Here is a 13425-nt window from a genome sequence, read left to right as displayed (position 1 = left end):
ATAACATGTAATAAGATGTCTAAATTCTTTTTATTAAGTTTGACATTCATTTGCATTTCGTAAAATCAATCGAGCTTACAGTACTAAGTAAACAATCATTACTACAAGATATCAGTCATGAAAAAGTTGCAAATTGGAGCTTGTACACATTTTATGTATACACTGGGGCTACGAAGTTGGAGACAAATGGGAGAAAGCAATAAGTATATTGCGAGTATCACAATAAGTTTTATACAATCAGGTCCCTTTATTGTTAATTTAATTTCTTCTTAGCTCTTTTTTTCTATTAACAACCAGAGAATTCTGTGGTTGTTAATAAAAATCAATAGAACTCTGAAATCTAAACTTTTTCTTCTGAAAGAAAGATTTTCGAAGCACAATTTCTGTTGCTCTCTCAAATATCTTTACCATTCAGTATTTATCTTTGCATGTGTTATTAGAACAGCAAAGGTTCAAGCAAAAGTTTAAAATAAAGGGTCCGCTCAATTCTAATGAGTTAAAAATAAAAGGACCAAACTGTAGTTTAATGGAGATCATTTGAAAACACAGCCTTATATTCTAGAGAGTTGTTGCAATAAATTAGAGGGTAAGATAGCTTCTAGCTTGTCAAGAATATAATAAAATGGATTGGAAAACCACCCGAGTATCGCACGAGCAACTACGCCCATAGTATCGGGATACTGATGGGTCAGCAGAGCCAACAGTGCCGTGAACGAGCATAGACCAGCCGTGAATAGGATGAAGAAGGGCAGCTCCTTCTTCGGGTAGACGCTGACGTCGTGAAATGATGGTAGAAGCTCTCGGTCGGCACACTCGGTGCATGTTGGATATGGATAGAACAGGTGTCCGCGCTCGAGCGGATAAGGTAACATCCTGAACGTGCCTTCCCATGTGCAGTGAAGTAGATTCAGGGCGCCTTCTATCTGCTTCCAGTGCGCCAAGTGGAAGAACGCATACGCGATCGCCTCGGAGTCGCCGCGCTTTAGTACGTGTTCAGGAGGCAGGATGAGCGGTTTCATCTCCAGTAGATACTTAGGTACATGAGGATTGAACTCCACGGCTCGATGAATGGCCTCCACCGCTGACATCTCTGCGGTGGTCAGACCCCGTTTACCAGCAATGTCAGCTGAAAACTTGTCCGCCACGAGCCGCGCTTTCAACAACGCCGCTGTGTAACAAATGGTCGCTGACTTTGGCAGGCTGATATCATCGTACTTGGCCAGTACGGCCTGTACATCTGCGTACGCTTGCATCTCCAGCAAGGTCTCGATGAGATTTTCGTGGATGTTCAAAACGTTCATGATCGGTGGTACCTCTTTCGTGAGATCGCGAAACATCTTTACCGCCTCCTTCAACTTACCCAGCTTTCTCGCGCACATCGCTAATCTTCTTTTGATATAAATCAGCACGTTTGTGTCCCTCCTGTGTATCGCTTCGGCTATGGAACCCTGATGCTGGGTATTCTGCGACTTTCTGTAATTATTCTCGGCCACTTTTAGAGCTTGCTTTAGGATTTTCTCTGCTTCTACAATTGTAGTGGCCTCTTCCTCTGCGAGAAGAATATAAGCTGGTGCACAATCAGGATTACGATCAAGAGCGCTATGTGCAGCTTGTATTCTCACTACTGGATTGCGCTCTCTCCAAGCTGTTTGCATGATCTCATATTCAGCTTTACCTGCAAGAGAAGAATTAGTTAAACTTCTTGTATAATCTCCATCTTATCTTAATATCTTAAGAGAAAAAAAAAACAGAATATTCTGTATATTATCACTACGCAAATAATGAAAATATTTAGCAAGGTATTAATGACACAGATATTTCTGAATTAATGTTTTCAAAGTGAATAAAGCCAGATGCAGACTCGCCTCTGATCTTACCTGTATCACCTTCACAAGTGAAGAATGTCTGATGATCCTGAGCAGACAGATTCATGTCATAGTATGTCAAAGGCTCCTTGTTCGTAGCCCAGTAAAATCTCTGATATTCCGCACCTCTGAACAAATTGATCGGATTGCGCCAGACCTTGCACTCTGGCACATTCTGTTGATTCGAGGAACCATTGGAGCCGTTGATATTCGAGTTATTGTTATCGTTAGCACTGTCACCGCCGCCAATCCATGGTGAGATGTGATTTAGAGATACCTGCTCGATAAACGAGGTACCGTACTTCCTGAAATACCACCACTCGAAGATGAGGATCAAGCCAGAGATGAGGGATGAGGTGCCGGTGAGGGCGACGTAGAATTTTGGGGTTAAGGTGCTGAGGAACATTGTCGAGTCCAACATGCTGGTAAATAGCAGTGCCATTTATGCTCTCGAGGGGCGATCGCCCGCTTCCTACACTTGTTCTAACTTGTAGCGAGCAGTGTGTTCCTGTCGCTGAGACACAAAAGCGTTCACCACTCTTCACAACACGACGCACAGCATCAAAAGTGCATATAACCTCTTCTCTGCTCTTATCCACGACAGATCTCCCGCCGTTTCGAATATCACGTCGATCGCGTTCGAAAAATGTAGCTCGTATTTCGTGAATGACGCTCGTATGTCAGGTATTTAACTCAACACGCGTGCATTGTCGTACGCTCCCGGCGAATAGTAAATATTTTCGACGATGCTAAGAACATCGCGTACGAAACAAGCAAATCAGCTTGCTGCTCGGTCGATAGTGTTGAAAATCAGAAGATAAAGTCGTAGAAGAAACGCAAGTGATGTTGTAAATAAAAAAAATTGTTAATACGTTATTATTGCGGCTTATCTATGTAATTCTGTTGCATTTATATATATTTTGAATGTTGAAATATCTTTAAATATATTTAGAATAAATAAATAATAAAGAATAAAAAAGTTTCGGATTTTATCTTTGCCGCGCATTTTTGGATAATATTTTCACATTAGCAATTATTGTGATTGGTCCGCTGTTCGATCTTTTCGAGAATCGCATTCTTCTCTAGATCTCAATGGCGGAATAGCACTTGCGTCGCTCCGTACATTTTGATATTTTTACTGTTTCAAAGTGAATTCTGCTTGCTAGAAATTATTGGACACGTCTCGTACTTGTGGTAATGTAATCCTTGTGTACAATAGCTGTTACTTGTATCACGATTTTGGTCTCAGCGATTCATTTTCATTTCAGATTGATCGAAATCTTCTTTATACATTTCACGCCAAAGTATAACGAAGATCTAAAAGCGTATTTTCTGCATAAAGAATTATCGAAGATGTCTCGTAAAGTGCTTATTGTAACATAAGCACGCGATCAGGTATGTACATATATATCATCATTCTATAATTATCTGCATTGATTACAATTTTTGTAATACTTGGTTATGTTGATCATTTATTAAAATATTTCAATTTTTATTTTCCTATTAAATAATATGTGCATTTTAGTTGCATTTTCTATATTTATTTCATTTGTTCTTTCTTTGCTAAGCGCGAAATATATATCAAAAAATGTAACTAGTTAACAAATTGAATTGCTGCGAAGTGATAGATTCGTTGCTTTCGAGAATCGCAATTACTCTTCGATAAATCTCGAACCAAAGTCAATAAACACATCAGTTAGTAAACGCGTCGCGACGGACGATGGAGTCGCATTCGCATCGCTCCGTATTTCTTATAGTTTTTAGTGATTAAAAGTGTATCTCGTGTTGAATTATTATCAAAAAATGTCTCATAAAGTAATCGTAGTAACGTGAACACCGTGTACAATTGTTATTATGCACCACTACCGTGACTTCGGTTTCGGCAATTTACTTCTGCCCGGAAATCCGACGAAATCACCCTTCGCGCCAAAATGTTGCAAAAAATCTAGAAGTAGATTTTGCACGCAAAGAACTATCGAAAGGGTTTTGTAAAATGTTTGTAAGTCTATATAACGTAAATATAATACAATCGAGTAGTAATATGCGTCAATTTCTGAAGTTTGACTTCGGCGATCTACTTGAGCTCGAAATCAACTGAAATCGCGAATGTCTCGTAATGGCGGCCGTTCGTTGTAGCTCGTTGTGTTCGCTTGCTAACATGTCAATATTGTGATTTCAGTATCAATGAACTGTTTATGTATGCTGGAATTGGTCAAAATCAGTCAAAATCCTTTTTGCATAATCACGTCATTTTATCAACGAGTGCAGTGAACATGCAGTGGCGCATCATCATCAGATATGTAAGTACAAGTTATTATATTAAAAATAATTGTTTATATCATCAATGGTAATTATCTTGATTTAATAAGCTGATGTGATAAATATTTACTGTTCTATCTATAATTATTATTTTTTATTTTTATATCTGGAAATAATAAGTTTTCGATGCATAATATACTTTTATTTATTTTTAATATTACTTTTATCAAATATTTTATGCTTATATTTCAACTAGCGCAATCTGTGAAGTTTATATGTATTTTTTATAACTAAATCTAAATTGATAACTGCACTCTATAATGTTACCGACGTTTGGTCATTGGTTGTGTACTGTTATCGCGCTTGATATTTCAGTACTTTACCTAGAAAATAGATAATTTAATCGTATTTTATCAATAACACTATAGATGGAACTAAATTGCTGAAATATGCACACATTACATCGCGTTATAAAATTATAAAACTTCAAGTAAATTTCTTTTCAGATAAATATCGCAATATATTGCACAAATTAAAATAAAATTTATTTATTTAATTATACAATGAATAAAAGATAAATATATATAAATAATAAATATGATAACAATCATAATTAATATATTAGGTATATAATAATAAATGTTTATAACTACATGAGCAGTGAAAATATTTAAAATTGTGAATATTATGAAAGAGAAGTATTTATGGGTAGAATAGAAATTGAAACTTTTATGAAGAATGCGCGTTATATAAGAATGAGGAAGTAAATAACTGGAATAATAAAAGTGCATAATGAACGGATAATAGGTTACTATGGACACGCAGTTATTTTATATGACACTTTAAACGTCAGCGGATCCTTCCGCGCGTGCGAAGGTCTTTCCTTCTGTCTTTCTTTCTTCCTCCGCGTGACGCATTTCGCTCGTCCCAATAACCCACTTATTGGAGAAGTGTCTTCGAAACGGCTACTTTATATACAGGATGTTCTGTGTACAATTCGCAACCTTAATTTTAATGACGGATTCTCTGATTAGTTTAGGATCAACTTTTCCTTAGCAAAGTGTTAAAATACTGACATCATTTATATAGATTAAATCTTAAAAAGTCAAATATTATGATTACAACATTATATTCCTCAACTAATATTAAATTCACTTTAGTAGAATTTTTGCTTGATTACTTTTAATTATTTTTAAATTTAGAAAGATAACAAATAATGATTTTTTTATGATGTTTTCGCGATGGAAAAATTAACTGCAATTTGTTCAGGGAATCTCTCGTTAAAATTGAAATTGCGAATTTGTGAGACACCGTGTATCGCACTTTAGTCCGTGACATGCGTACGCAGTTACGTACAAATGTCTCTAAATAGGGTGTAGCTATTCGATTTCTTTTCTTGTCACTTCACTGAGAAATTTCTCATGGGAGAACCCAGTATCGTCGACGCTCGCAGCTGGCGATATGCGCTTCTTTTTATTGTTTAGAATTACTTGTAGACTATCGCGTTACATCTAAATTTACAATTTTTATTGAAATCGGCAAGATTCTTGTATACGATTAATCGCATTGAATTGTCTCGACTATTTTTTTAAAGCGAATATCAGAGTTTCTCAATTCGAACATTGTTTGTGCTATAATTCTTATAGGCGATTGATTTATCTCTCTTTCTCTAAGCCCCGTGTGGGAAGTTACTTTTAGAGAATTCTATAGTAAAACTTTGTTCAGCTGCAAGATAGGACAAAAAAGGTGGATCGGCTAATCTGATAAAAAGCGGATATTCTCATACAAAGTGTGCGATCGTAAATAGTGATAAATGTGAAGAAGTGATAAAATAATATTCAAGGAAAATATCTACGTAAAAAAGATTTATAATTGAGTTAAAAGTGAGCGTATTTAAAGCTCTGTAATTTAATATTACAATGAATAATCTTTTATAATAATTTGAAACTGACAATTTTTGTAATTGTTTATTTTCAGTTTTAATTAATTATACAAATAAATTACTGGCATATATTCAAGTAACTTGCTCGTCGCGTGTCGCAACGTCATTTCCCATAAAATCTTTAACACGATAAGCGCGCATCTGCATTTAAATACATTTCATTATAATTTTGAGCGCTTTCCTATCTGTCTCCGAGAGACATTTTCTTGCGACGAAAAGATGATTTTAAGATAATCTCGTTTGTCGCCGATATTTCCGACGCTATACGGAGAAAATTTTATATAAAAAATTACTATGATACGGTAGTCTGCTATCGCGGATCATAAGAGGAATTATAAGTTTAAATACTATGGTCATTATGTGAAAAACATAGTAAAAATTGTTACAATTCCTTCATGGTCCGATATAAAATTTTCTCCGTGTATTGTACGCATTATCAAAGAAAAATAAAAAAGTCTAGTTCTCGGCTTTGTAATCCTTCGAGAATAAAGTGCAATATACTCGGAAGCAGGTGTCAAGGTAAAGGAAGGAAATCGCGCAATTTATTCAGAAAAGGGAGGATCGTGTCGGAGAAGATGTAAGCGTGCGGTGGCGATGTATATTGAAGGGGAAATTTGAAGATATATCTCTAAATTTTACGACTAAATATAATAAAAACAGTATACAAATGCAAAGTCCTTATATTTTAATTAACTTCGAGATGCATAAGTAATTTATTTCAGATTCCGTGGTATTTATTTATTTTTATATTATTGTCACTACACTTTCGTTTTCATTTTTCCTATCTAAGTAATGTTCAAAGTACAATTTACAAAGTGCATTTTATAGACACAACATTTTAGATTATAATTGTTATAATTTATCATCGATTCATAATTTCTTAATTACAATGGACAATTCTAATTGATACAAAAATTTGTGCCTTTCAAAAAAAAATAATTTTTTCACATATAAAGTATTCCAAACCAATTGTATCATCCATTAATAGCAAATTTCTGAGATAATTTGAAGATTTTCGTCTCCAAATGACAACAGAAATCTGCTGGAATTAATGGGTGATACGATTGGTCCGGTGCACTTTGTATACACCGTCACCCTTATCCTCCCTTTCGTCCACGTGCGCTTGCATCTGTCCTCCTCTATCTCCATACCTCGATACAGTACAGTCGATCGGTCGGTCGGTCACTGAACCGCCGCCTCTTGTAACGCCGCCGTCCCGTCCCACCGGCGGCCAGTGGCGATCGAGCCGGTACCGTTAGGATCTCGCCGCGATCAGTCTGAAAGCAGACGACATGGAAAAGCAAACCGGAACCACGCGAATCTCGACGTCCCGACGATCCAGTTCGAAAATTTTTCAAACGCGAGAATCAGGAATCGATTGTCGCGATTAAACTTGACTTTGATTGAAATCGAACGCAAAACTGAATTCTTTCAAATTTGTCTTTTGAGAGATGTTCGAGAACCGTCGTTTTTCGACTGTGACAGAAAAGTGAGCAAAATTTATCCTGACACGTTTCTTCCTAAAATATTTTTCTTTGCGGCTACATCGCAGAGATCACGCGGGAAGAGAGTTAGCGCTGCCGCGATTTAAAAAATCCGCTCACTTCAAAAACTCGGCATTTCGTTCCAGACGCGACCGAGTAATCGCGGAATTGATAACGCAATTAAAAATTCGCTACTCGATTCGTTAATTAAATCTCTCGGCTGTTCGGCCGAGTTCGTAATTACGTGCTGAAAGTTCGCCGCGCGTTCGCGCACACTTTCCCCGCGTTGTATTCCTGTATTCTCTCTCTTTCTCTCTCTCTCTCTCTCATCAGTTCTCGTGTTTCTCGACGGCCACGCCTCCACCTACTTACCTCTCTACGTCCTTGCGTCTCCCTTTTCCCGCTGTTTCCTCGAGGTTGCCGAAGGCAGATGCCAACTTCGCCAAGTTTCAGCGTAACCGGTAACCGTATAACGAGGTATATGACGCCACGCGGCAGTCAATCTCGTATCACTAACCGTACCGTATGCACGCGCTGTATTTGAGATGCAGCGACGCCAGATATTTTAATGGCGTGCCGATAGGAATTTCCATTCTCCGACTATACGCCTATGATTCCACAATTGTGAATGCGAGAGTAATCCCGGAGGGAGATTAAAAAGAAAAACAAAAAATTGATTTTCCAGTATCACATTAAACTTTTACGGACGCGAGAATAGTCATCATTCACGCCTTCCTTCCAATCAAACTTTCCAAACGCGGTCGCGCTACAGGTCGCGTCTCGCGGAAGCGAGTTTCATAACTACGTCAATGTGGCTAATGCAGTGATGAATCGGTATTTTAGTTTGGAAAGAAGGGCTTTGAGTTGTCGGAAAAACATTAAAGTGCGCGGTAATAACTTAGTCCTGTCTTCAGTCAGATGCAATATATGTTGCTAGTTTATATTTCATAGTAGAGGATTCAACGGTACAAGCGATCAAAACGATCGCTTAGTGCTTCGAAATTCTTCCACGAAATAATTAAACTATCTTCCTCTTTTCGTCAAATTTTCATTTTTCCTAGAACTTTGTAATTATTAGTGAGCGCTTACGCAGGGTATGTTAAAATGATTATGCCAACGCTCGTGAGCGGAAAAATTCTTTACCGTTTTGCAATTTTTAAAATAATTATTGAGATATTAATTGAAAAGAATAGAATTAATTTAAAAAAATTTGTAAAAAATTCTTTTTAATTAATATCTCAATAATTTCGCGCGGCTAGGATGTATGCTCTAGGCGTGACAGCGGCGAGTGTCGGACAACAATGAAAAGTTTGGTCACTCGGCGAGAACAGAATTAACACGTGAGCATCAAGCGGGCAGAAGCTTTACTTTTCGTTGTCGTGTGAAACTCGCCGCTAGAGCGTATATGTCACACAGTTTTGCCGCGCAAAACGCATTTATTTGCCAATTCTTTTTGATTAATATCTTTATAACTACATATTTATTATAAAAAATTGCAAAACGATAAAGGACTTTTCTATTCAATTTACTCTCCTCTATCTGCATCATGAGCGTTAGCACAGTCATTCTCAGACATTTTGTATAACTTACACAACTATAATATTGTTTTATCATTGTAATGTAAATGTATTTATATTTTACAGATAAACTGTGCTTAATCAGTGCTATGTATAATTCGTTCCGTCGTAATATAATAAAGTGCGCGTTGGGAGTGCCGTTCAAAGTGTCGCGCGATTTTCGGATACGCGCGCGAGCAATGCGTGCACCGCGAACGCGTGTGAGTGCTCAAAGGACTACTGAGAGGAAGAGCAGGCCTAGGAATTACTTGGCGACAGCAAAGGAATGATATGGTAAGTAATTTATCATAAAAAATGAATTTTTTTAGCGGGGAGGCTATATATATGATATCGATGCATTCCTCGAAATTTTTTCTTTATTTCGTAGAAAGAGAGAGAGAAAGAGAGTAAAAGCTTATACTATTAGTGGTTTCACATTTCCAGAGATAAATGCGTGCTTGAGATTCATCTCGATTTAAAAAGGCTCTTATCAAATGGGAAGCCAGAAAATTACATTGCACCGTTTAGAGAATTTTCTTTTATTTTATCCGATCTGACTTCCTCGTGTAAAGTTCGCATCTCCGTCGTTACGTTGACCCAGATAAACGTCGCAATCACGCGTCCTAAAATGCTACACAATACTGGACGCGCCCACGCGCGAAGAGAAATGCGTGGGCGAGGGTCAGAAAGCCACGCGTCCTTATTCCGCACTAGCGTTTTTACAATTTCTTCGAAAAGAATTTTTCTGCAAAACTTAAGAAACATCAAGTATGTATTTTTCCTACAACGTATTTAATGGATAAATATTTTGATGCAGAAATAAGATAAGTGCAAAATATAGAACAACGATGAGAAAATATTGTAAATAGAAAATCGGACGAGAAAACATTGAAGTTGATTGTAATTGTAATTTGAGTGTATCATTAATGTATACATATTTAAATAATGAACAAATAATTGTGCTCATAATTATAAAATTTCTCTAAACATTGCTCTCTCTCTCTCTCTCTCTCTCTCTCTCTCTCTCTCTCTCTCTCTCTTTCTCGCTTTCTCTACGCATTAAATCAGATTTTTTATTGCGAAAGTTTGTCATCGTGACTGCGTCTCTGAAAAAAAACGCGGTACCCTTTAGCTGCATAGTCTTAATTCAACAAACGACGAATGCTTTTTTTTTCAAGAAACTAAACATCAAAGAGACTATTTCTCACAATGAGATAAAATAGCCTCATAGTCGCGACGTCATTTGCGTACAGCAAACCGAAATATTAAACAAGATAGCAGTCGCATAAGTTGTAACTTAATCCTTTCTGCCGTCAAACTTCGCTTGCCCAGAGCGATAAAACGGTCAAAGGGATTTAATTCGATATGTCGAATAAGGATGTTACCGACGACCGTGATTATTTCCGTGAGATAATTCAACTGCGAGTTAATATCTCTTCGTTTAGAGTTTCAATGTAATATAACCACCTTCAGTATTCGTCCTTTTAATTACCAGTCCGGGCTCCATATTTTACAGATATTTGAAACAGGAAACGGAAATGAAGTTTATCATTTCTTCCTACGTATAATGCGCAGTATTTCCGTTTCCAGTGTTAACTTCGAAAATCTTTTAATATATCGTAATAGCAAACTAATAAATTGTTTCACTCTTTTCGCATTTTATTTCTCCCAAGATCGTCGTTAAAAGACCGTCGCTTCCGAACGAAAGAAATTCCCTCAACGTGAAATAAAATATTTCTCGTGCGCAGAAGAGTTGAACGCGTCTAGCTGTGGTTTTTTTGCGTGTCGCGTGCCAAATTGCAGTGCCACGATTGTCACGGATAAGCCGATGCGAATGCGCGCATTTAACTAACGCGCGCGCGCGCGCGCCGCGTCCCGATATTCACTCCATCGTCCGACAAACTGCATAAAACACGTGCTACGACCCGTAAATTCATCGTCGGGTTTCGTGCGGTAGTTTGCCGTCGCGGTAATTGATATCGCAGTTTGGTATCGGCTGACGCCGTGTCGGCGGAGGGGAGGGCCTCGGCATGGAATAAGGGATGCAAGGGCGAGGGGTGGCAAACGAAGAAGGTCGACGAGGGACGAGGGGGAAGGGGGGTGTCGGTGGCGAGTAGTGGTGCGGGATAGGGAAGAGGGGTGGAACGGTGAGGATGGTGGATAAGTGGGACGAGGGGGCAGGGTGGCCACAGCGAGAGGAAGAGGAGGAGAAGAGGGGGTAGGAAAGGAAGGGGAGAAACTACGGGTGATGGTGCACGAGACAAGCAAACGAGTAGGGGAGGATGGACGCGGTCACTATGGCAACCATGGCTGGGTTTCAGGGCTCCGCGACGGCGAGATGGTTTGGGTAATGTTCCGCGCGCCTTGGAATGGATTTCTCTCGCTTTGCTACCAAATGGGGTTAGTCAGCGCTAAGCGCACGCCCGTTTTCTTCGCGCCTTTTCTCTCCGGCCTCCCTCCGCCACCATCTCCCGCGGTTTTTCGATATCGCGAATTTTGTACATTTCCTTCTAATTTATTCTAATCTCTCACGCGCAGTAGGGGCTATTTTCAATTGTCATTGTGTTGCAATTATTTATATAAAAAATAAGAAATACCTACGTAAAAGTCGCAATGTATTTAAGATTTCAATCATCTTCGTTTGATGATGATGACAAGGCGCGATTAAAGTTCACTATCCAATTTTCTTCAATAGAAATTTTATTTTTTTTTTATACGATTAGAAATTATAATTATTATTGTAAGTTGTTATATAAATAGTTTTGCAATTCAACAATATGTCTGTGAATTTTTTGCATGCAGGAAAAACAAAGCTTTCTATTTATCTGAAAGTCGAAAAAGAGGATTAAAGCAAACTAACGATTTAAAGTTCAATTTGAAGTTCAATTGCTTTCCAAAGAGAAAAGAACGAAGTTCACCAATGTGTATTCGTAAGAAATTCCGGCGAGATTACTGATAGCTAAAGCTTCGTTCCGTTGGGAACCATCTCGGTTTGGTCATTACAAAAAACCCTGATAATTAGCGTCTTGCAACACACACGCTGTGACGGGCGAAAAATCGCAAGTCACAGCTTATTGCGCGTCGTATGTTATCCCTCGTGTACCGTGTCCGCCGCGACGCGATTCTCACACCGCAAGAATGATGACAGAGAAAGGAAAGGCGGGAATATGGCAGTGCTTGATGAGAAAGTGGCTAGACCTCGGAACTCTCCGGGAGTAGGGATAGGAGAAAGAGAGAGTAGGGCATAGTAGAGGAGAGAAGAGTATTTATTACGTGTTCTATGACGCGTGTCCAGTTAAAAGATTAAAACGCAGCACCGAACAAAAACATAATGCTAATAAATACGCCGTGAGAAAACGTAACAAAGAACAGTTAAACAGTAAAGTCTCGGTATATAATTCGAGTTGAATCTCGACAAACTTGAATTAAATTAACAAGAGGAGATATTATATGAAATACCGCGAGAAAAAATTAAGGAAAAAGACAATTAGTGTTAGATTTATAAAAGTAAAGCAATCCGAACTTGTGTTTATGATTGTATTAAAAATTAATATAAAAGCTCTATAAAAAAACCAGTTATTTTATTTTAAAAGAATTATAAATAGTTTCTCTTTTAAGTAGACTCGATTTTTGCAACGTCAGCATTCCATTTTTAGAATTTTGATATAATTGTCAGAAAACACTCGTTCAGTAATTGAATCAAAATGAGAAGAAATAAGAATTGATCGAAGAAAGATAAAGGAAAAGAGAGACTTTCGCTCGGAGTTAGCTACGAATAAATTGAGCAAATTTTAGACAAGACGGATCAATCAGAAGTTCAAACTTCTACGTTCTGATCGCAATCGCAAACCCACGTGGAGGAGAATGTGAAGAGAAAGAGGTCGCGAAAGGTCGGCGCGTCCTTGAATTTCGATTCTAACTATCGAAGTGGAGCATACGCGGTTATGATTTATCGGAATCACTTCCATTAGCACAATTGAAGTACTGAGAAACAAAACAATAATTAAATTCAAAGCACAGACACTCAGCAGAACTTGTTAACAAATGCATCGATGAACACATTACGAATTGGCGCTTTAGGCGCTTTTTTTGTTTGGAACATTTCTAACATGGATATTTTTTATAATAATATTATACACTTTTTTACGTTGTAAAATGCATTAAGTATAATTACAAAATGTTCACAGGATTTCCAGTAAAATTCCATTTGAATTGCATTTCTGATGAGTTCCGTCGGAGTTCGCGAGCTTTCGAAAAGACAAGCGATCTTCGTTAAGCGCTTATAAACGCCCGAAAGGATTAACATTTTATGCGACACG

General features: G+C 37.9%; 2 protein-coding genes across 5 annotated transcripts in view; one reads left to right on the top strand and one right to left on the bottom strand.

Annotated features, from left to right (window-relative positions):
* Nucleotides 1-11: 11 nt before the first annotated feature.
* Nucleotides 12-2676, bottom strand: LOC105677542 (protein ST7 homolog). Its single transcript, XM_012376239.2, has 2 exons — nucleotides 1878-2676; nucleotides 12-1675 (listed from the first exon to the last, which is right to left on the bottom strand). Exons 1-2 carry the CDS (start codon nucleotides 2305-2307, stop codon nucleotides 552-554), a joined length of 1554 nt encoding a protein of 517 aa, XP_012231662.1. The 5' UTR covers nucleotides 2308-2676; the 3' UTR covers nucleotides 12-551.
* Nucleotides 2677-3579: 903 nt separating this feature from the next.
* The window catches only part of LOC105677561 (platelet binding protein GspB), a 176133-nt gene continuing 166287 nt past the window's right edge, over nucleotides 3580-13425 (top strand). For all 4 annotated transcript variants that reach the window (XR_010888727.1, XM_067350365.1, XM_067350362.1 and 1 more), the window contains exons 1-3: nucleotides 3580-3864; nucleotides 4045-4165; nucleotides 9194-9400. The gene's annotated coding sequence lies outside the window, so the exon portion shown is untranslated. The remainder of the gene's footprint in view (nucleotides 3865-4044; nucleotides 4166-9193; nucleotides 9401-13425) is intronic.

Source organism: Linepithema humile, chromosome 2, assembly GCF_040581485.1.
Source record: "Linepithema humile isolate Giens D197 chromosome 2, Lhum_UNIL_v1.0, whole genome shotgun sequence".
In the NCBI taxonomy this organism is placed as follows: domain Eukaryota; kingdom Metazoa; phylum Arthropoda; class Insecta; order Hymenoptera; family Formicidae; genus Linepithema; species Linepithema humile.
This window is presented reverse-complemented; position numbering and strand designations above follow the sequence as displayed.

What these genes read in the sequence shown, in the direction of transcription:
- LOC105677542 (XM_012376239.2), bottom strand. Translation starts at nt 2,307, where the DNA reads ATGGCACTGCTATTTACCAGCATGTTGGACTCGACAATGTTCCTCAGC. An exon ending in CACTTGTGAAGGTGATACAG is followed by an intron (nt 1,676 to 1,877) that starts GTAAGATCAGAG and finishes CTTCTCTTGCAG; the next exon opens with GTAAAGCTGAATATGAGATC.